At 56.2% G+C, this 22,538-nt stretch overlaps 3 protein-coding genes across 3 annotated transcripts; all 3 read left to right on the forward strand.

The window, feature by feature from the left end:
- The first annotated feature begins 4,933 nt into the window (after nt 1-4,933).
- Nucleotides 4,934-5,611, forward strand: LOC142067784 (feather keratin Cos1-1/Cos1-3/Cos2-1-like). The gene is made up of 3 exons (XM_075116743.1): nt 4,934-4,991; nt 5,111-5,113; nt 5,295-5,611. The coding sequence occupies exon 3, from the start codon at nt 5,297-5,299 to the stop codon at nt 5,609-5,611; it is 315 nt and encodes a 104-aa protein (XP_074972844.1). The 5' UTR covers nt 4,934-4,991; nt 5,111-5,113; nt 5,295-5,296.
- A 6,568-nt stretch (nt 5,612-12,179) lies between these two features.
- LOC142067759 (feather keratin Cos1-1/Cos1-3/Cos2-1-like) lies at nt 12,180-12,857 on the forward strand. Its single transcript, XM_075116700.1, has 3 exons — nt 12,180-12,237; nt 12,357-12,359; nt 12,541-12,857. Exon 3 carries the CDS (start codon nt 12,543-12,545, stop codon nt 12,855-12,857), a length of 315 nt encoding a protein of 104 aa, XP_074972801.1. The 5' UTR covers nt 12,180-12,237; nt 12,357-12,359; nt 12,541-12,542.
- A 6,555-nt stretch (nt 12,858-19,412) lies between these two features.
- Nucleotides 19,413-20,090, forward strand: LOC142067775 (feather keratin Cos1-1/Cos1-3/Cos2-1-like). The gene is made up of 3 exons (XM_075116728.1): nt 19,413-19,470; nt 19,590-19,592; nt 19,774-20,090. Exon 3 carries the CDS (start codon nt 19,776-19,778, stop codon nt 20,088-20,090), a length of 315 nt encoding a protein of 104 aa, XP_074972829.1. The 5' UTR covers nt 19,413-19,470; nt 19,590-19,592; nt 19,774-19,775.
- Nucleotides 20,091-22,538: the final 2,448 nt, after the last annotated feature.

Raw genomic sequence — 22,538 nt, forward strand, 5'->3', positions numbered from 1 at the left:
TGGTGGGAGGGGCTTTAGCCCCCTCGTCTCCATCCTGCGGTCCATTGGCTTGAGAGGGTTGAGGAGAGAGGCTACCAGCGAAGACTGAGGCAAGAAAGTTGTTGAGTACCTCAGCTCTCTCCTCGTCTCTTGATACTAGGCAACCATTCTTGTTCAGCAGGGCGGGTGCACTTTCTTTAGCTTTCTTTTTCTGGCTGTCGTACCTGTAGAAGCCCTTTAGTTATTCTTTGCATGCCTTACCTGTCCCCGCTTCCACTGCTTCCACTGCTTGCGCGGTTCCCTCTTGCTCATTAGTTTGACCAGCATATCTCAGCTCAGCCGTACTGGTCTCTTCCCTTCCTTGCCTGATTTCTTACACCTGGCAACTGCGAGCTCCTGTGCTCTATGGAATGCACCTTCCAAGGTCTGCCGGCACTTCTGTTCCCTTGTCCCTGAGGACCTCTTCCCAGGGGGTCCTGCTGACTAACTCCTTGAAGAGCTGGAAGGCTGCTTTCTGTACAAACCTTCCCACGATCAAAAAATCCCCAAACTTCCACCAACGGCACCAGCGTCTGAGCCAGGTGTTAATCGGGTGAATAATCAGTGAGAACATCCAAGGGCAACGATAGCTAGGGCAGATCCCCTCTTCCTCTGCCACACCATGCAGTGCCCCGTGCGGCCCAGCGGGTGGTTGCACAGATTTGCAAGGCTGAGGTGCCTGGCGGACTGCACATCCCCACCTCCCATCAGAACGAGCACCTCCAGGACAAAAAAGGTTTCTTGCATGGGCCTAAAAGAAGACACAGGTGAGCGACTGACCCTTCCTCCCATGGTACTGTAGAGAGAGCACCGACCAGAACAGCCCATGCTCTCTCTTTGCAGCTCACGGCAAGTACAATCCCATCCTGGCGCGCGAGGGAAGAACAGTTCCATGGCAGAAGCTCTCTCACCACCTTCTCTTTTCCCTCAGGCCACCAACCCCAGCCCCTCTCAGAAAGAGGATCTTTGGGTGCAGATCTCTGGGCGCGTAGGGGAAATAGGGCTGCCACGGGAGTGCTGAGGGCCTTTGCCCACAGCTCAGCCTTGCACAGAAGGGCCTCCTGCCAGGCTGCCAAGAGAAGAGAACTGTACTGGGCCCCTTCTCCTAGGTCCCTCCTCCCCTGAAGCCTACCGCTCGTGGAGAACAGCCTTTGGTGCTTGAACCTCAGAAATTTGGGCCTACAAAGACAGCCGAGATCATCTGCACTGACCTGCCTGTGAGACGTTGAGAGGGAACGGGCTGGGAAAGAGAGTCAGTGAGGGGCTGGATGGTTGGGGAAAGAAATGCAAGGTGGAGGGGGTCTGAGGCAGCCAAGGGAGTGGGTGTTTCTCCTCTGTCACCGGTTGTCATTCAGGACTCCTCCTAGCAGAGTCAGAAAGAGCTGAAGAGAGCAGGTGTCGTGGTTTAGCCGGCAGCTCAGCCCCACACAGTCGCTCGCTCACTCTCCCACCGGTAGATGGGGGAGAGAATCAGAAGGGTAACGCTCGTGGGTTGAGATAAGAACAGTGAATTAATTAAAATTAAAAGAAACAACAACAAAAATGCAACGTAAAGAGAACAACGAGAGGCGTGAAACCCGGGGTCGGGGGGAGGGGAAGGGAGAGGGGAGAGGGGAGGGGAATGAACCGCCAAAACAAACCGCACGCGACGCAACCGCTCACCGCCCGCCGACCCAAAGCCATGCCTCCTCTGAGCCGCAGATTGCCCACCCTTGATATACTGGTCATGGTGTCACATGGTATGGAACGAACATGCCATTGGCCAGTCGGGGTCAGCCGCCCCGGCCGTGGCCTTGCCCCTCCCAGCCTCCCGCCGACGCGGCAGAGCGTGGGAAGCTGGAAAGGTTGTCGACACCCCCACCCCCCCACCCCCCACCCCACCCCGGAGGAGAATTAACCCCTTCTCAGCCAAAACCAGCACAGCAGGTCATCAACAGAGTAGCTCCCATTCACGGCTTTCCTCCCGCGCAGACCGTGGGGACTCCTTGTACATTTGAGGCTACGGCAGGAGGTTTGGTGAGCTGTGCTCTGCCCATGGCTCTAAACCTGCCACTGGTTCCCAGGTACACAAGCACAAAGGCCACCTGACATCACTGCCCACCGTCCTCTGAAGGGAACAACAGTGGGAGGAAGAGACTGCTCCTGATGGCATAGATAGGAAGCAGGAAAAAAAGAAAAGCATGGCAATGTAAAAAGCACACATGGCACTTCTAATTACCATAGTTGTTGCAGAACCAGGAAGACCTTGGCTGGCTTCCAAACACACCCGGCTGATCTCTCACGCTCCCTCCTCCACAGGACAGAAGGAGATAGAAAGGAGAAAGTAAGGTGAAAGTAAGGCTGTGGGTCAAGGTAAAGACAGGGGGATTACTAACCAAATGCTGTCACCCTTAAAGCAGGCTCGACTTGGGGAAGATTCATTTAACATAGTGCCAATTACAAATAGAGCAGGATGGTGAGAAACAGACCAAAACCCTCTAAAACACCTCCATGGCCACCTCTTTTTCACAGCCTCGACTTCCCTCCTTCGTTCATGGCTCTCTCTCTCCTCCACCCGCAAGCAGCACAGTGTAATGTGGAATGGGGGAGCGTTGTGGCAGGACACAACAGTTCCTTCCTGCCACTCTTTTCTCCTCACATTTTTCTCTGCTCCAGCATGAGTCCTTCCCATAGGCTGCAGTCTTTCAAGACCAGCTCCATCATAGGTCCAGTCCACGGCCTGCAGTCCTTCTGGATAAGACTGCCCCAGCATGGGGGTCCTCCAGGGCCCGCAGTTGGTGCCAGGAGCCTGCTTCAGCATGGGCTCTGCACAGGCCACAGTTCCAGCAGGGGATATCCACCTGGTCCAGCACGGGGTCCTCCATGGGCTCCTGGTCCAGCGCGGGATCCTCCATGTGGATATCTGCTCCACCGTGGTCTCTCCCACAGGTTGCCCAGCAATCTCTGCACCATTGCCTGAAGCACCTCCTCCTCCTCCTCCTCCCTTTCCTCTGGCCTTGGTGTTTGCGGGACTGTTTCTCAAATGGTTTACTCTCTCCATTCCTCATTTCCTGTGTAGTCTTTTGCCCTTTCTCTAAGATGTGTTAGCCAGCATTGCTAACGGGCTCAGCGTTGTGCAGCAGATAGTCCGTGTTGGAGCCGGTTGGAACTGGCTCTGTCAGACATGGCGGTAGCCACTGGATTCTTCTCACAGGGGGCACCCCTGCACCCTTCTCCCCCACCTCCCAAAGCCTTGCCACAGAAACAGGCTGCAGTGGGTCCAAGGGAGTATGAGGCACAGTTAGAGGGATACGAATTCCAAGAGAGAGGAACCAGTCCAGGCTTCAGTAAGGCATGGATGGAATGCTGAATAAGCTTAAGATAAATGGTATTATTCCTCACGCTTAAAGATTTTGAATAAGTGCTCTAATATGACAGCTATCTAATGTCCTTGAACTTGAGTTTGAAAGCGGCTCCCATGGGAAGGGCAGTCAGGCCTGGCTGAAGCCTCCCAGCAGCACCACCTGGACATGATCTCAGCAAGGTCAACAAAGGGAGAAGGGTGGCCCTCGGTTACACTGCCTCTAAGCTGGAGCAAAGACAAGGCAGACTAGGGTGGAGGACGCACTTAGGTCCCTTACAAGGTACCTGCAGCCTCTGTCACAAAGAGGGAACTTGCCTGACCTCCCTCATGAAACAGCAGCAGAGTTTCTGCAATTGGGCCCTGAAGCACATGTCCCTGCCTTCCTAGACACAGGTGCTGTGCCCTCAGATTCAGGTTTCTGTGGGGAGCATGGGACTCCTGGTGCTTCAACACCAAAGGCGTCCTCAGCTGCTTGACTCTCCCTGTGCCACCCAGAAAGTCAGTCCCACGTCTCACAGCAGAGCATCATCTGGACCCTGGTCCCTTCACTCCAGTACCCACTCGGTGCGAGGTCGTAGGCCCTGCCTCACTCAGCACCAGGCTGAGTGGTGGCATTGGCGTGGACATGAGGAGCCTCTGTCCCGCCCAGTCACCAGCAACACTGCCTCGTCAGGGGATACAATGCCAGGATAACGGCCTGCATAGGCGGGCAGCCTTTCTTGCTCTTTCTCCCCGTACGTAAAGCAAGAAAGGGAGGACGCGAGAGGGCACAAGGGACTGCATTTTGGTTCTCTGAGCAGCTCTCTGCCAGGCCAAAGGCACCACCGTTCAGCTGCAGATGGGCTCCTTCTGGCAAGGGCAACGTGCTGCTCTGCAGTTCTCCTGGACGCACCACGGGACAGTCCCCCTGCTGTGACCTGCGCACGTCCCCATGATGAGGCTCACACAAGTACAGGCTGACCGACGTGTGCTCGTGCATGCCTCCATGGGAGCACGCAAAAATCTGTATGCTCACGTAACGCAAGCCAGGAAAACATAGACTCGTCAAGGTTGGAAAAGACCCCAAAAGATCACCAAGTCCGACCGTCAATCACCAAGTCCACATCAGCAACTGTGGACTCTGCTGAGCAGATGCTGGGGGCTAGATGTGACACGACCTCTCACATGGGAGCCTTTGTGCATCCGGACAAGAAACATGAGAGCGATGCCCATTTCCTGCAAACTTTGCCACAAACAAGCCCACAGGTATGACCCAGGTGCACATCATCACCTGCCTGCACGGCAGGCCGCCAGCACTTGATCTGAGTCTTCTGCCTGCGCTGACGTGTTTCTATCCTGGAAATCCTCAGGCCTCTCATCCCAGCACTTACAGAAGCCTTCATCTGGGAAAGCACGTGGCGTAAGCCAGGAAATGAAAAGGCAGCAGTGCAGGAAGCCAGGACGCAGCCCGTACCATTAGCCGGGATGGTCCGCATTTGACGTGAGCTTGTCAGAAAATTATTACTTCCCCAAAGGGTGCCTCTGGGCCTCAGGCAATGCAGGTCTACTATAAAAGGCAGCCCAACTCTCTGTCGTCTCATCCACTTCTCTCGCCTCCTTCTCCTTGGGAATCAGGTGAGAGTGAAGCCTCGTCTCCTCCTCCTCCTCCTCCTTCAGGATCAGGTCTTTCCTCGATGGGTGCCTCAGCCGATATGGGCTGTCCTAGCCCAGGGCTGGGAACTGATTCTCATGGGAGAGGGAAGGGGAGAGGAGGTCTTCCCGAGAGAGGGGCTGGGACTTAGTTGAGGTGGCTCGTGGCCTTTGGGCTGGGCAGCGCGTGCTGGGCCAGGAGGTGCCTTGGCTCCACTGTGGTTGGGTGCAGTGCTGCCCCTCATGTATCCCTGTGCTCTACTTCTTCCCTGCCCTCTCTCCCAGGTGCACCGCTGGACCAGAGACATGTCCTGCTACGACCAGTGCCAGCCCTGCCAGCCCTGCTCGCCCTGTGGCCCGACCCCGCTGGCCAACAGCTGCAATGAGCCCTGTGTCAGGCAGTGCCAGAACTCCACCGTCGTCATCCAGCCCTCCCCCGTGGTGGTGACCCTGCCCGGCCCCATCCTCAGCTCCTTCCCACAGAACACCGTTGTGGGCTCCTCCACCTCCGCTGCTGTTGGCAGCATCCTCAGCTGTGATGGAGTGCCCATCAACTCCGGGGGCTTTGACCTCTCCTGCATTACGAACCGCTACTGTGGCAGCAGATGTCGACCCTGCTAAAGCGGCTGGCAACAACTTTGGCCAAGAACTTCCAAGACCTCAGAACATGGTGCTGCTGGACAGGAGACAGAGCTTCAGGGCACTGTATTCACCTCCTCGGGCCACTGTTTTGCTCTTCTAATCCCTTCTCTCTCTTCTTTACCTTTCCTGTCACCGCCTCCCCACACCAGCCTAGCGGGGAACTGTTGGCCTCCCTCCCTCTGCAGGGCGGGCAGATGGACACCCTGCAGGAGCTCCACCGCATCTTAGTGGCTGCCCCTGTGGCTGCTCTCTGTGAACCACCTCCTTTTCTTCTTCGGACTCATTAAAGTTGTGCTGCATCCAAGCTTGGGCCTCCGAGTCCTCCTTCCTTCTGCGGCAGCTCTTCCAGTCTGCTCAGGGAAGAGGTGGAGCAAGGGGAGGGTGGGACTCACCGCAGTAGATTTTGGTGTGTGTCCTTTCCCCTGGAGCTAACAAAGACAACCCTGGCTACTCCACAGCCAATGGCTATCAGCGAGAGCATGGCTGCAAAGGGCGGCAGGAGTGGGGAATGGGAAGACAAGAATGCACACGGACAGCCCACAGCCTCCTCTCCACCTTCCCCTCCACTGCATTACGCCATCTAGAGCCCGTGGCCGGTACACATGGGCACAGGCAGGTGAGATAGCGACCTCATATAGCCCTTCAGCACCTGGCAGGGCCCAGCTGCTCTCCAGATAGGCAGGGCTGAGGTAATGCACAAGTCAGGATTAGTATCGGCCACACTCCCTGCGAAGCCAACACCCCCACAAGGCCCTCATGGCTTGTTTCAGCTGTCCACCTTCCCTGCGCAAATGCCTTGTGGCGCAAATGACTGTTAATGCTAACATCTAGTTATGCTTTTCAGTTATACTTTGAAAGTTCCTTTTGGACCTTGGCCTTCAGCCGCAGGCAATGCTCTAAATCCTGGCATCCATCCGTGGTCTCCTGGGAGCAGAAAAGGAACTCCTGGAGGCACTGCTTGGCGCACAATAACATCTCAGGCACACAGCGCCCCACGAAGCGTGTGAGGTTCCACTCATGCCCTTCCTGCCCTCAGGTCGTGGGCTGACCACGGAGGACCTCACCCCGGAGCAGGTGGATGTACCGTGAAGGACACTGTGACCCCGTAAAGAGCTTGCACTGGAAGAGGTTCCTGGCAGGAACTGCCCTCCTGCGGAGAGAAGCCCACGCTGGAGCAGGTCCTCTGGCAGGAGCTGTGACCCCGTGGAGGACCCATGGTGGAGCAGCCCGTGAAGAAATGCAGCCCGGTGGAAGGACCCACATTGGAGACTTTTGTGAAGGACCTTCTCCCGTGGGTGGGGCCCCACCGTGGAGCAGGGGAGCAGCGTGAAGAGGAAGGAGTGGCAGAGACTATGTGTAACGCAGAGTCCGCAACCCCCCTCCCCATTCAGAGGTGAGGCTCACAGGACGGTAGCTCCCCAGGTTCTCCTTTCTACCCTTTTCAAAGATGGACACACTCTTTCCCTTCTTCCACTCCCCAGGGACTTCACCTGACTGCCATGGCCTTTCAAGACCATGGAGAGTGTCTTGGCAGCTACACCAGCCAATTCCCTCAGGACTCTGGGATGCATCTCATCAGGTGCCATAGACTTGTGGATGTTCCGGTTCCTCAGGTGGTGGGAGGGGCTTTAGCCCCCTCGTCTCCATCCTGCGGTCCATTGGCTTGAGAGGGTTGAGGAGAGAGGCTACCAGCGAAGACTGAGGCAAGAAAGTTGTTGAGTACCTCAGCTCTCTCCTCGTCTCTTGATACTAGGCAACCATTCTTGTTCAGCAGGGCGGGTGCACTTTCTTTAGCTTTCTTTTTCTGGCTGTCGTACCTGTAGAAGCCCTTTAGTTATTCTTTGCATCCCTTACCTGTCCCCGCTTCCACTGCTTCCACTGCTTGCGCGGTTCCCTCTTGCTCATTAGTTTGACCAGCATATCTCAGCTCAGCCGTACTGGTCTCTTCCCTTCCTTGCCTGATTTCTTACACCTGGCAACTGCGAGCTCCTGTGCTCTATGGAATGCACCTTCCAAGGTCTGCCGGCACTTCTGTTCCCTTGTCCCTGAGGACCTCTTCCCAGGGGGTCCTGCTGACTAACTCCTTGAAGAGCTGGAAGGCTGCTTTCTGTACAAACCTTCCCACGATCAAAAAATCCCCAAACTTCCACCAACGGCACCAGCGTCTGAGCCAGGTGTTAATCGGGTGAATAATCAGTGAGAACATCCAAGGGCAACGATAGCTAGGGCAGATCCCCTCTTCCTCTGCCACACCATGCAGTGCCCCGTGCGGCCCAGCGGGTGGTTGCACAGATTTGCAAGGCTGAGGTGCCTGGCGGACTGCACATCCCCACCTCCCATCAGAACGAGCACCTCCAGGACAAAAAAGGTTTCTTGCATGGGCCTAAAAGAAGACACAGGTGAGCGACTGACCCTTCCTCCCATGGTACTGTAGAGAGAGCACCGACCAGAACAGCCCATGCTCTCTCTTTGCAGCTCACGGCAAGTACAATCCCATCCTGGCGCGCGAGGGAAGAACAGTTCCATGGCAGAAGCTCTCTCACCACCTTCTCTTTTCCCTCAGGCCACCAACCCCAGCCCCTCTCAGAAAGAGGATCTTTGGGTGCAGATCTCTGGGCGCGTAGGGGAAATAGGGCTGCCACGGGAGTGCTGAGGGCCTTTGCCCACAGCTCAGCCTTGCACAGAAGGGCCTCCTGCCAGGCTGCCAAGAGAAGAGAACTGTACTGGGCCCCTTCTCCTAGGTCCCTCCTCCCCTGAAGCCTACCGCTCGTGGAGAACAGCCTTTGGTGCTTGAACCTCAGAAATTTGGGCCTACAAAGACAGCCGAGATCATCTGCACTGACCTGCCTGTGAGACGTTGAGAGGGAACGGGCTGGGAAAGAGAGTCAGTGAGGGGCTGGATGGTTGGGGAAAGAAATGCAAGGTGGAGGGGGTCTGAGGCAGCCAAGGGAGTGGGTGTTTCTCCTCTGTCACCGGTTGTCATTCAGGACTCCTCCTAGCAGAGTCAGAAAGAGCTGAAGAGAGCAGGTGTCGTGGTTTAGCCGGCAGCTCAGCCCCACACAGTCGCTCGCTCACTCTCCCACCGGTAGATGGGGGAGAGAATCAGAAGGGTAACGCTCGTGGGTTGAGATAAGAACAGTGAATTAATTAAAATTAAAAGAAACAACAACAAAAATGCAACGTAAAGAGAACAACGAGAGGCGTGAAACCCGGTGTGGGGGGGAGGGGAAGGGAGAGGGGAGAGGGGAGGGGAATGAACCGCCAAAACAAACCGCACGCGACGCAACCGCTCACCGCCCGCTGACCCAAAGCCATGCCTCCTCTGAGCCGCAGATTGCCCACCCTTGATATACTGGTCATGGTGTCACATGGTATGGAACGAACATGCCATTGGCCAGTCGGGGTCAGCCGCCCCGGCCGTGGCCTTGCCCCTCCCAGCCTCCCGCCGACGCGGCAGAGCGTGGGAAGCTGGAAAGGTTGTCGACACCCCCACCCCCCCACCCCCCACCCCACCCCGGAGGAGAATTAACCCCTTCTCAGCCAAAACCAGCACAGCAGGTCATCAACAGAGTAGCTCCCATTCACGGCTTTCCTCCCGCGCAGACCGTGGGGACTCCTTGTACATTTGAGGCTACGGCAGGAGGTTTGGTGAGCTGTGCTCTGCCCATGGCTCTAAACCTGCCACTGGTTCCCAGGTACACAAGCACAAAGGCCACCTGACATCACTGCCCACCGTCCTCTGAAGGGAACAACAGTGGGAGGAAGAGACTGCTCCTGATGGCATAGATAGGAAGCAGGAAAAAAAGAAAAGCATGGCAATGTAAAAAGCACACATGGCACTTCTAATTACCATAGTTGTTGCAGAACCAGGAAGACCTTGGCTGGCTTCCAAACACACCCGGCTGATCTCTTACGCTCCCTCCTCCACAGGACAGAAGGAGATAGAAAGGAGAAAGTAAGGTGAAAGTAAGGCTGTGGGTCAAGGTAAAGACAGGGGGATTACTAACCAAATGCTGTCACCCTTAAAGCAGGCTCGACTTGGGGAAGATTCATTTAACATAGTGCCAATTACAAATAGAGCAGGATGGTGAGAAACAGACCAAAACCCTCTAAAACACCTCCATGCCCACCTCTTTTTCACAGCCTCGACTTCCCTCCTTCGTTCATGGCTCTCTCTCTCCTCCACCCGCAAGCAGCACAGTGTAATGTGGAATGGGGGAGCGTTGTGGCAGGACACAACAGTTCCTTCCTGCCACTCTTTTCTCCTCACATTTTTCTCTGCTCCAGCATGAGTCCTTCCCATAGGCTGCAGTCTTTCAAGACCAGCTCCATCATAGGTCCAGTCCACGGCCTGCAGTCCTTCTGGATAAGACTGCCCCAGCATGGGGGTCCTCCAGGGCCCGCAGTTGGTGCCAGGAGCCTGCTTCAGCATGGGCTCTGCACAGGCCACAGTTCCAGCAGGGGATATCCACCTGGTCCAGCACGGGGTCCTCCATGGGCTCCTGGTCCAGCGCGGGATCCTCCATGTGGATATCTGCTCCACCGTGGTCTCTCCCACAGGTTGCCCAGCAATCTCTGCACCATTGCCTGAAGCACCTCCTCCTCCTCCTCCTCCCTTTCCTCTGGCCTTGGTGTTTGCGGGACTGTTTCTCAAATGGTTTACTCTCTCCATTCCTCATTTCCTGTGTAGTCTTTTGCCCTTTCTCTAAGATGTGTTAGCCAGCATTGCTAACGGGCTCAGCGTTGTGCAGCAGATAGTCCGTGTTGGAGCCGGTTGGAACTGGCTCTGTCAGACATGGCGGTAGCCACTGGATTCTTCTCACAGGGGGCACCCCTGCACCCTTCTCCCCCACCTCCCAAAGCCTTGCCACAGAAACAGGCTGCAGTGGGTCCAAGGGAGTATGAGGCACAGTTAGAGGGATACGAATTCCAAGAGAGAGGAACCAGTCCAGGCTTCAGTAAGGCATGGATGGAATGCTGAATAAGCTTAAGATAAATGGTATTATTCCTCACGCTTAAAGATTTTGAATAAGTGCTCTAATATGACAGCTATCTAATGTCCTTGAACTTGAGTTTGAAAGCGGCTCCCATGGGAAGGGCAGTCAGGCCTGGCTGAAGCCTCCCAGCAGCACCACCTGGACATGATCTCAGCAAGGTCAACAAAGGGAGAAGGGTGGCCCTCGGTTACACTGCCTCTAAGCTGGAGCAAAGACAAGGCAGACTAGGGTGGAGGACGCACTTAGGTCCCTTACAAGGTACCTGCAGCCTCTGTCACAAAGAGGGAACTTGCCTGACCTCCCTCATGAAACAGCAGCAGAGTTTCTGCAATTGGGCCCTGAAGCACATGTCCCTGCCTTCCTAGACACAGGTGCTGTGCCCTCAGATTCAGGTTTCTGTGGGGAGCATGGGACTCCTGGTGCTTCAACACCAAAGGCGTCCTCAGCTGCTTGACTCTCCCTGTGCCACCCAGAAAGTCAGTCCCACGTCTCACAGCAGAGCATCATCTGGACCCTGGTCCCTTCACTCCAGTACCCACTCGGTGCGAGGTCGTAGGCCCTGCCTCACTCAGCACCAGGCTGAGTGGTGGCATTGGCGTGGACATGAGGAGCCTCTGTCCCGCCCAGTCACCAGCAACACTGCCTCGTCAGGGGATACAATGCCAGGATAACGGCCTGCATAGGCGGGCAGCCTTTCTTGCTCTTTCTCCCCGTACGTAAAGCAAGAAAGGGAGGACGCGAGAGGGCACAAGGGACTGCATTTTGGTTCTCTGAGCAGCTCTCTGCCAGGCCAAAGGCACCACCGTTCAGCTGCAGATGGGCTCCTTCTGGCAAGGGCAACGTGCTGCTCTGCAGTTCTCCTGGACGCACCACGGGACAGTCCCCCTGCTGTGACCTGCGCACGTCCCCATGATGAGGCTCACACAAGTACAGGCTGACCGACGTGTGCTCGTGCATGCCTCCATGGGAGCACGCAAAAATCTGTATGCTCACGTAACGCAAGCCAGGAAAACATAGACTCGTCAAGGTTGGAAAAGACCCCAAAAGATCACCAAGTCCGACCGTCAATCACCAAGTCCACATCAGCAACTGTGGACTCTGCTGAGCAGATGCTGGGGGCTAGATGTGACACGACCTCTCACATGGGAGCCTTTGTGCATCCGGACAAGAAACATGAGAGCGATGCCCATTTCCTGCAAACTTTGCCACAAACAAGCCCACAGGTATGACCCAGGTGCACATCATCACCTGCCTGCACGGCAGGCCGCCAGCACTTGATCTGAGTCTTCTGCCTGCGCTGACGTGTTTCTATCCTGGAAATCCTCAGGCCTCTCATCCCAGCACTTACAGAAGCCTTCATCTGGGAAAGCACGTGGCGTAAGCCAGGAAATGAAAAGGCAGCAGTGCAGGAAGCCAGGACGCAGCCCGTACCATTAGCCGGGATGGTCCGCATTTGACGTGAGCTTGTCAGAAAATTATTACTTCCCCAAAGGGTGCCTCTGGGCCTCAGGCAATGCAGGTCTACTATAAAAGGCAGCCCAACTCTCTGTCGTCTCATCCACTTCTCTCGCCTCCTTCTCCTTGGGAATCAGGTGAGAGTGAAGCCTCGTCTCCTCCTCCTCCTCCTCCTTCAGGATCAGGTCTTTCCTCGATGGGTGCCTCAGCCGATATGGGCTGTCCTAGCCCAGGGCTGGGAACTGATTCTCATGGGAGAGGGAAGGGGAGAGGAGGTCTTCCCGAGAGAGGGGCTGGGACTTAGTTGAGGTGGCTCGTGGCCTTTGGGCTGGGCAGCGCGTGCTGGGCCAGGAGGTGCCTTGGCTCCACTGTGGTTGGGTGCAGTGCTGCCCCTCATGTATCCCTGTGCTCTGCTTCTTCCCTGCCCTCTCTCCCAGGTGCACCGCTGGACCAGAGACATGTCCTGCTACGACCAGTGCCAGCCCTGCCAGCCCTGCTCGCCCTGTGGCCCGACCCCACTGGCCAACAGCTGCAATGAGCCCTGTGTCAGGCAGTGCCAGAACTCCACCGTCGTCATCCAGCCCTCCCCCGTGGTGGTGACCCTGCCCGGCCCCATCCTCAGCTCCTTCCCACAGAACACCGTTGTGGGCTCCTCCACCTCCGCTGCTGTTGGCAGCATCCTCAGCTGTGATGGAGTGCCCATCAACTCCGGGGGCTTTGACCTCTCCTGCATTACGAACCGCTACTGTGGCAGCAGATGTCGACCCTGCTAAAGCGGCTGGCAACAACTTTGGCCAAGAACTTCCAAGACCTCAGAACATGGTGCTGCTGGACAGGAGACAGAGCTTCAGGGCACTGTATTCACCTCCTCGGGCCACTGTTTTGCTCTTCTAATCCCTTCTCTCTCTTCTTTACCTTTCCTGTCACCGCCTCCCCACACCAGCCTAGCGGGGAACTGTTGGCCTCCCTCCCTCTGCAGGGCGGGCAGATGGACACCCTGCAGGAGCTCCACCGCATCTTAGTGGCTGCCCCTGTGGCTGCTCTCTGTGAACCACCTCCTTTTCTTCTTCGGACTCATTAAAGTTGTGCTGCATCCAAGCTTGGGTCTCCAAGTCCTCCTTCCTTCTGCGGCAGCTCTTCCAGTCTGCTCAGGGAAGAGGTGGAGCAAGGGGAGGGTGGGACTCACCGCAGTAGATTTTGGTGTGTGCCCTTTCCCCTGGAGCTAACAAAGACAACCCTGGCTACTCCACAGCCAATGGCTATCAGCGAGAGCATGGCTGCAAAGGGCGGCAGGAGTGGGGAATGGGAAGACAAGAATGCACACGGACAGCCCACAGCCTCCTCTCCACCTTCCCCTCCACTGCATTACACCATCTAGAGCCCGTGGCCGGTACACATGGGCACAGGCAGGTGAGATAGCGACCTCATATAGCCCTTCAGCACCTGGCAGGGCCCAGCTGCTCTCCAGATAGGCAGGGCTGAGGTAATGCACAAGTCAGGATTAGTATCGGCCACACTCCCTGCGAAGCCAACACCCCCACAAGGCCCTCATGGCTTGTTTCAGCTGTCCACCTTCCCTGCGCAAATGACTGTTAATGCTAACATCTAGTTATGCTTTTCAGTTATACTTTGAACGTTCCTTTTGGACCTTGGCCTTCAGCCGCAGGCAGTGCTCTAAATCCTGGCATCCATCCGTGGTCTCCTGGGAGCAGAAAAGGAACTCCTGGAGGCACTGCTTGGCGCACAATAACATCTCAGGCACACAGCGCCCCACGAAGCGTGTGAGGTTCCACTCATGCCCTTCCTGCCCTCAGGTCGTGGGCTGACCACGGAGGACCTCATCCCGGAGCAGGTGGATGTACCATGAAGGACACTGTGACCCCGTAAAGAGCTTGCACTGGAAGAGGTTCCTGGCAGGAACTGCCCTCCTGCGGAGAGAAGCCCACGCTGGAGCAGGTCCTCTGGCAGGAGCTGTGACCCCGTGGGGGACCCATGGTGGAGCAGCCCGTGAAGAAATGCAGCCCGGTGGAAGGACCCACGTTGGAGAATTTTGTGAAGGACCTTCTCCCGTGGGTGGAGCCCCACCGTGGAGCAGGGGAGCAGCGTGAAGAGGAAGGAGTGGCAGAGACTATGTGTAACGCAGAGTCCGCAACCCCCCTTCCCATTCAGAGGTGAGGCTCACAGGACGGTAGCTCCCCAGGTTCCCCTTTCTACCCTTTTCAAAGATGGACACACTCTTTCCCTTCTTCCACTCCCCAGGGACTTCACCTGACTGCCATGGCCTTTCAAGACCATGGAGAGTGTCTTGGCAGCTACACCAGCCAATTCCCTCAGGACTCTGGGATGCATCTCATCAGGTGCCATAGACTTGTGGATGTTCCGGTTCCTCAGGTGGTGGGAGGGGCTTTAGCCCCCTCGTCTCCATCCTGCGGTCCATTGGCTTGAGAGGGTTGAGGAGAGAGGCTACCAGCGAAGACTGAGGCAAGAAAGTTGTTGAGTACCTCAGCTCTCTCCTCGTCTCTTGATACTAGGCAACCATTCTTGTTCAGCAGGGCGGGTGCACTTTCTTTAGCTTTCTTTTTCTGGCTGTCGTACCTGTAGAAGCCCTTTAGTTATTCTTTGCATGCCTTACCTGTCCCCGCTTCCACTGCTTCCACTGCTTGCGCGGTTCCCTCTTGCTCATTAGTTTGACCAGCATATCTCAGCTCAGCCGTACTGGTCTCTTCCCTTCCTTGCCTGATTTCTTACACCTGGCAACTGCGAGCTCCTGTGCTCTATGGAATGCACCTTCCAAGGTCTGCCGGCACTTCTGTTCCCTTGTCCCTGAGGACCTCTTCCCAGGGGGTCCTGTTGACTAACTCCTTGAAGAGCTGGAAGGCTGCTTTCTGTACAAACCTTCCCACGATCAAAAAATCCCCAAACTTCCACCAACGGCACCAGCGTCTGAGCCAGGTGTTAATCGGGTGAATAATCAGTGAGAACATCCAAGGGCAACGATAGCTAGGGCAGATCCCCTCTTCCTCTGCCACACCATGCAGTGCCCCGTGCGGCCCAGCGGGTGGTTGCACAGATTTGCAAGGCTGAGGTGCCTGGCGGACTGCACATCCCCACCTCCCATCAGAACGAGCACCTCCAGGACAAAAAAGGTTTCTTGCATGGGCCTAAAAGAAGACACAGGTGAGCGACTGACCCTTCCTCCCATGGTACTGTAGAGAGAGCACCGACCAGAACAGCCCATGCTCTCTCTTTGCAGCTCACGGCAAGTACAATCCCATCCTGGCGCGCGAGGGAAGAACAGTTCCATGGCAGAAGCTCTCTCACCACCTTCTCTTTTCCCTCAGGCCACCAACCCCAGCCCCTCTCAGAAAGAGGATCTTTGGGTGCAGATCTCTGGGCGCGTAGGGGAAATAGGGCTGCCACGGGAGTGCTGAGGGCCTTTGCCCACAGCTCAGCCTTGCACAGAAGGGCCTCCTGCCAGGCTGCCAAGAGAAGAGAACTGTACTGGGCCCCTTCTCCTAGGTCCCTCCTCCCCTGAAGCCTACCGCTCGTGGAGAACAGCCTTTGGTGCTTGAACCTCAGAAATTTGGGCCTACAAAGACAGCCGAGATCATCTGCACTGACCTGCCTGTGAGACGTTGAGAGGGAACGGGCTGGGAAAGAGAGTCAGTGAGGGGCTGGATGGTTGGGGAAAGAAATGCAAGGTGGAGGGGGTCTGAGGCAGCCAAGGGAGTGGGTGTTTCTCCTCTGTCACCGGTTGTCATTCAGGACTCCTCCTAGCAGAGTCAGAAAGAGCTGAAGAGAGCAGGTGTCGTGGTTTAGCCGGCAGCTCAGCCCCACACAGTCGCTCGCTCACTCCCCCACCGGTAGATGGGGGAGAGAATCAGAAGGGTAACGCTCGTGGGTTGAGATAAGAACAGTGAATTAATTAAAATTAAAAGAAACAACAACAAAAATGCAACGTAAAGAGAACAACGAGAGGCGTGAAACCCGGGGTCGGGGGGAGGGGAAGGGAGAGGGGAGAGGGGAGGGGAATGAACCGCCAAAACAAACCGCACGCGACGCAACCGCTCACCGCCCGCCGACCCAAAGCCATGCCTCCTCTGAGCCGCAGATTGCCCACCCTTGATATACTGGTCATGGTGTCACATGGTATGGAACGAACATGCCATTGGCCAGTCGGGGTCAGCCGCCCCGGCCGTGGCCTTGCCCCTCCCAGCCTCCCGCCGACGCGGCAGAGCGTGGGAAGCTGGAAAGGTTGTCGACACCCCCACCCCCCCACCCCCCACCCCACCCCGGAGGAGAATTAACCCCTTCTCAGCCAAAACCAGCACAGCAGGTCATCAACAGAGTAGCTCCCATTCACGGCTTTCCTCCCGCGCAGACCGTGGGGACTCCTTGTACATTTGAGGCTACGGCAGGAGGTTTGGTGAGCTGTGCTCTGCCCATGGCTCTAAACCTGCCACTGGTTCCCAGGTACACAAGCACAAAGGCCACCTGACATCACTGCCCACCGTCCTCTGAAGGGAACAACAGTGGGAGGAAGAGACTGCTCCTGATGGCATAGATAGGAAGCAGGAAAAAAAGAAAAGCATGGCAATGTAAAAAGCACACATGGCACTTCTAATTACCATAGTTGTTGCAGAACCAGGAAGACCTTGGCTGGCTTCCAAACACACCCGGCTGATCTCTCACGCTCCCTCCTCCACAGGACAGAAGGAGATAGAAAGGAGAAAGTAAGGTGAAAGTAAGGCTGTGGGTCAAGGTAAAGACAGGGGGATTACTAACCAAATGCTGTCACCCTTAAAGCAGGCTCGACTTGGGGAAGATTCATTTAACATAGTGCCAATTACAAATAGAGCAGGATGGTGAAAAACAGACCAAAACCCTCTAAAACACCTCCATGCCCACCTCTTTTTCACAGCCTCGACTTCCCTCCTTCGTTCATGGCTCTCTCTCTCCTCCACCCGCAAGCAGCACAGTGTAATGTGGAATGGGGGAGCGTTGTGGCAGGACACAACAGTTCCTTCCTGCCACTCTTTTCTCCTCACATTTTTCTCTGCTCCAGCATGAGTCCTTCCCATAGGCTGCAGTCTTTCAAGACCAGCTCCATCATAGGTCCAGTCCACGGCCTGCAGTCCTTCTGGATAAGACTGCCCCAGCATGGGGGTCCTCCAGGGCCCGCAGTTGGTGCCAGGAGCCTGCTTCAGCATGGGCTCTGCACAGGCCACAGTTCCAGCAGGGGATATCCACCTGGTCCAGCACGGGGTCCTCCATGGGCTCCTGGTCCAGCGCGGGATCCTCCATGTGGATATCTGCTCCACCGTGGTCTCTCCCACAGGTTGCCCAGCAATCTCTGCACCATTGCCTGAAGCACCTCCTCCTCCTCCTCCTCCTCCCTTTCCTCTGGCCTTGGTGTTTGCGGGACTGTTTCTCAAATGGTTTACTCTCTCCATTCCTCATTTCCTGTGTAGTCTTTTGCCCTTTCTCTAAGATGTGTTAGCCAGCATTGCTAACGGGCTCAGCGTTGTGCAGCAGATAGTCCGTGTTGGAGCCGGTTGGAACTGGCTCTGTCAGACATGGCGGTAGCCACTGGATTCTTCTCACAGGGGGCACCCCTGCACCCTTCTCCCCCACCTCCCAAAGCCTTGCCACAGAAACAGGCTGCAGTGGGTCCAAGGGAGTATGAGGCACAGTTAGAGGGATACGAATTCCAAGAGAGAGGAACCAGTCCAGGCTTCAGTAAGGCATGGATGGAATGCTGAATAAGCTTAAGATAAATGGTATTATTCCTCACGCTTAAAGATTTTGAATAAGTGCTCTAATATGACAGCTATCTAATGTCCTTGAACTTGAGTTTGAAAGCGGCTCCCATGGGAAGGGCAGTCAGGCCTGGCTGAAGCCTCCCAGCAGCACCACCTGGACATGATCTCAGCAAGGTCAACAAAGGGAGAAGGGTGGCCCTCGGTTACACTGCCTCTAAGCTGGAGCAAAGACAAGGCAGACTAGGGTGGAGGACGCACTTAGGTCCCTTACAAGGTACCTGCAGCCTCTGTCACAAAGAGGGAACTTGCCTGACCTCCCTCATGAAACAGCAGCAGAGTTTCTGCAATTGGGCCCTGAAGCACATGTCCCTGCCTTCCTAGACACAGGTGCTGTGCCCTCAGATTCAGGTTTCTGTGGGGAGCATGGGACTCCTGGTGCTTCAACACCAAAGGCGTCCTCAGCTGCTTGACTCTCCCTGTGCCACCCAGAAAGTCAGTCCCACGTCTCACAGCAGAGCATCATCTGGACCCTGGTCCCTTCACTCCAGTACCCACTCGGTGCGAGGTCGTAGGCCCTGCCTCACTCAGCACCAGGCTGAGTGGTGGCATTGGCGTGGACATGAGGAGCCTCTGTCCCGCCCAGTCACCAGCAACACTGCCTCGTCAGGGGATACAATGCCAGGATAACGGCCTGCATAGGCGGGCAGCCTTTCTTGCTCTTTCTCCCCGTACGTAAAGCAAGAAAGGGAGGACGCGAGAGGGCACAAGGGACTGCATTTTGGTTCTCTGAGCAGCTCTCTGCCAGGCCAAAGGCACCACCGTTCAGCTGCAGATGGGCTCCTTCTGGCAAGGGCAACGTGCTGCTCTGCAGTTCTCCTGGACGCACCACGGGACAGTCCCCCTGCTGTGACCTGCGCACGTCCCCATGATGAGGCTCACACAAGTACAGGCTGACCGACGTGTGCTCGTGCATGCCTCCATGGGAGCACGCAAAAATCTGTATGCTCACGTAACGCAAGCCAGGAAAACATAGACTCGTCAAGGTTGGAAAAGACCCCAAAAGATCACCAAGTCCGACCGTCAATCACCAAGTCCACATCAGCAACTGTGGACTCTGCTGAGCAGATGCTGGGGGCTAGATGTGACACGACCTCTCACATGGGAGCCTTTGTGCATCCGGACAAGAAACATGAGAGCGATGCCCATTTCCTGCAAACTTTGCCACAAACAAGCCCACAGGTATGACCCAGGTGCACATCATCACCTGCCTGCACGGCAGGCCGCCAGCACTTGATCTGAGTCTTCTGCCTGCGCTGACGTGTTTCTATCCTGGAAATCCTCAGGCCTCTCATCCCAGCACTTACAGAAGCCTTCATCTGGGAAAGCACGTGGCGTAAGCCAGGAAATGAAAAGGCAGCAGTGCAGGAAGCCAGGACACAGCCCGTACCATTAGCCGGGATGGTCCGCATTTGACGTGAGCTTGTCAGAAAATTATTACTTCCCCAAAGGGTGCCTCTGGGCCTCAGGCAATGCAGGTCTACTATAAAAGGCAGCCCAACTCTCTGTCGTCTCATCCACTTCTCTCGCCTCCTTCTCCTTGGGAATCAGGTGAGAGTGAAGCCTCGTCTCCTCCTCTTCCTCCTCCTTCAGGATCAGGTCTTTCCTCGATGGGTGCCTCAGCCGATATGGGCTGTCCTAGCCCAGGGCTGGGAACTGATTCTCATGGGAGAGGGAAGGGGAGAGGAGGTCTTCCCGAGAGAGGGGCTGGGACTTAGTTGAGGTGGCTCGTGGCCTTTGGGCTGGGCAGCGCGTGCTGGGCCAGGAGGTGCCTTGGCTCCACTGTGGTTGGGTGCAGTGCTGCCCCTCATGTATCCCTGTGCTCTGCTTCTTCCCTGCCCTCTCTCCCAGGTGCACCGCTGGACCAGAGACATGTCCTGCTACGACCAGTGCCAGCCCTGCCAGCCCTGCTCGCCCTGTGGCCCGACCCCACTGGCCAACAGCTGCAATGAGCCCTGTGTCAGGCAGTGCCAGAACTCCATCGTCGTCATCGAGCCCTCCCCCGTGGTGGTGACCCTGCCCGGCCCCATCCTCAGCTCCTTCCCACAGAACACCGTTGTGGGCTCCTCCACCTCCGCTGCTGTTGGCAGCATCCTCAGCTGTGATGGAGTGCCCATCAACTCCGGGGGCTTTGACCTCTCCTGCATTACGAACCGCTACTGTGGCAGCAGATGTCGACCCTGCTAAAGCGGCTGGCAACAACTTTGGCCAAGAACTTCCAAGACCTCAGAACATGGTGCTGCTGGACAGGAGACAGAGCTTCAGGGCACTGTATTCACCTCCTCGGGCCACTGTTTTGCTCTTCTAATCCCTTCTCTCTCTTCTTTACCTTTCCTGTCACCGCCTCCCCACACCAGCCTAGCGGGGAACTGTTGGCCTCCCTCCCTCTGCAGGGCGGGCAGATGGACACCCTGCAGGAGCTCCACCGCATCTTAGTGGCTGCCCCTGTGGCTGCTCTCTGTGAACCACCTCCTTTTCTTCTTCGGACTCATTAAAGTTGTGCTGCATCCAAGCTTGGGCCTCCGAGTCCTCCTTCCTTCTGCGGCAGCTCTTCCAGTCTGCTCAGGGAAGAGGTGGAGCAAGGGGAGGGTGGGACTCACCGCAGTAGATTTTGGTGTGTGTCCTTTCCCCTGGAGCTAACAAAGACAACCCTGGCTACTCCACAGCCAATGGCTATCAGCGAGAGCATGGCTGCAAAGGGTGGCAGGAGTGGGGAATGGGAAGACAAGAATGCACACGGACAGCCCACAGCCTCCTCTCCACCTTCCCCTCCACTGCATTACACCATCTAGAGCCCGTGGCCGGTACACATGGGCACAGGCAGGTGAGATAGCGACCTCATATAGCCCTTCAGCACCTGGCAGGGCCCAGCTGCTCTCCAGATAGGCAGGGCTGAGGTAATGCACAAGTCAGGATTAGTATCGGCCACACTCCCTGCGAAGCCAACACCCTCACAAGGCCCTCACGGCTTGTTTCAGCTGTCCACCTTCCCTGCGCAGATGCCTTGTGGCGCAAATGACTGTTAATGCTAACATCTAGTTATGCTTTTCAGTTATACTTTGAAAGTTCCTTTTGGACCTTGGCCTTCAGCCGCAGGCAATGCTCTAAATCCTGGCATCCATCCGTGGTCTCCTGGGAGCAGAAAAGGAACTCCTGGAGGCACTGCTTGGCGCACAATAACATCTCAGGCACACAGCGCCCCACGAAGCGTGTGAGGTTCCACTCATGCCCTTCCTGCCCTCAGGTCGTGGGCTGACCACGGAGGACCTCACCCCGGAGCAGGTGGATGTACCGTGAAGGACACTGTGACCCCGTAAAGAGCTTGCACTGGAAGAGGTTCCTGGCAGGAACTGCCCTCCTGCGGAGAGAAGCCCACGCTGGAGCAGGTCCTCTGGCAGGAGCTGTGACCCCGTGGAGGACCCATGGTGGAGCAGCCCGTGAAGAAATGCAGCCCGGTGGAAGGACCCACATTGGAGACTTTTGTGAAGGACCTTCTCCCGTGGGTGGGGCCCCACCGTGGAGCAGGGGAGCAGCGTGAAGAGGAAGGAGTGGCAGAGACTATGTGTAACGCAGAGTCCGCAACCCCCCTCCCCATTCAGAGGTGAGGCTCACAGGACGGTAGCTCCCCAGGTTCTCCTTTCTACCCTTTTCAAAGATGGACACACTCTTTCCCTTCTTCCACTCCCCAGGGACTTCACCTGACTGCCATGGCCTTTCAAGACCATGGAGAGTGTCTTGGCAGCTACACCAGCCAATTCCCTCAGGGCTCTGGGATGCATCTCATCAGGTGCCATAGACTTGTGGATGTTCCGGTTCCTCAGGTGGTGGGAGGGGCTTTAGCCCCCTCGTCTCCATCCTGCGGTCCATTGGCTTGAGAGGGTTGAGGAGAGAGGCTACCAGCGAAGACTGAGGCAAGAAAGTTGTTGAGTACCTCAGCTCTCTCCTCGTCTCTTGATACTAGGCAACCATTCTTGTTCAGCAGGGCGGGTGCACTTTCTTTAGCTTTCTTTTTCTGGCTGTCGTACCTGTAGAAGCCCTTTAGTTATTCTTTGCATCCCTTACCTGTCCCCGCTTCCACTGCTTCCACTGCTTGCGCGGTTCCCTCTTGCTCATTAGTTTGACCAGCATATCTCAGCTCAGCCGTACTGGTCTCTTCCCTTCCTTGCCTGATTTCTTACACCTGGCAACTGCGAGCTCCTGTGCTCTATGGAATGCACCTTCCAAGGTCTGCCGGCACTTCTGTTCCCTTGTCCCTGAGGACCTCTTCCCAGGGGGTCCTGCTGACTAACTCCTTGAAGAGCTGGAAGGCTGCTTTCTGTACGAACCTTCCCACGATCAAAAAATCCCCAAACTTCCACCAACGGCACCAGCGTCTGAGCCAGGTGTTAATCGAGTGAATAATCAGTGAGAACATCCAAGGGCAACGATAGCTAGGGCAGATCCCCTCTTCCTCTGCCACACCATGCAGTGCCCCGTGCGGCCCAGCGGGTGGTTGCACAGATTTGCAAGGCTGAGGTGCCTGGCGGACTGCACATCCCCACCTCCCATCAGAACGAGCACCTCCAGGACAAAAAAGGTTTCTTGCATGGGCCTAAAAGAAGACACAGGTGAGCGACTGACCCTTCCTCCCATGGT

Source organism: Phalacrocorax aristotelis, chromosome 23 (assembly GCF_949628215.1).
Source record: "Phalacrocorax aristotelis chromosome 23, bGulAri2.1, whole genome shotgun sequence".
NCBI classification, from domain to species: Eukaryota; Metazoa; Chordata; class Aves; order Suliformes; family Phalacrocoracidae; genus Phalacrocorax; species Phalacrocorax aristotelis.

What these genes read in the sequence shown, in the direction of transcription:
- LOC142067775 (XM_075116728.1), top strand. Translation starts at nt 19,776, where the DNA reads ATGTCCTGCTACGACCAGTGCCAGCCCTGCCAGCCCTGCTCGCCCTGT.
- LOC142067759 (XM_075116700.1), top strand. Translation starts at nt 12,543, where the DNA reads ATGTCCTGCTACGACCAGTGCCAGCCCTGCCAGCCCTGCTCGCCCTGT.
- LOC142067784 (XM_075116743.1), top strand. Translation starts at nt 5,297, where the DNA reads ATGTCCTGCTACGACCAGTGCCAGCCCTGCCAGCCCTGCTCGCCCTGT.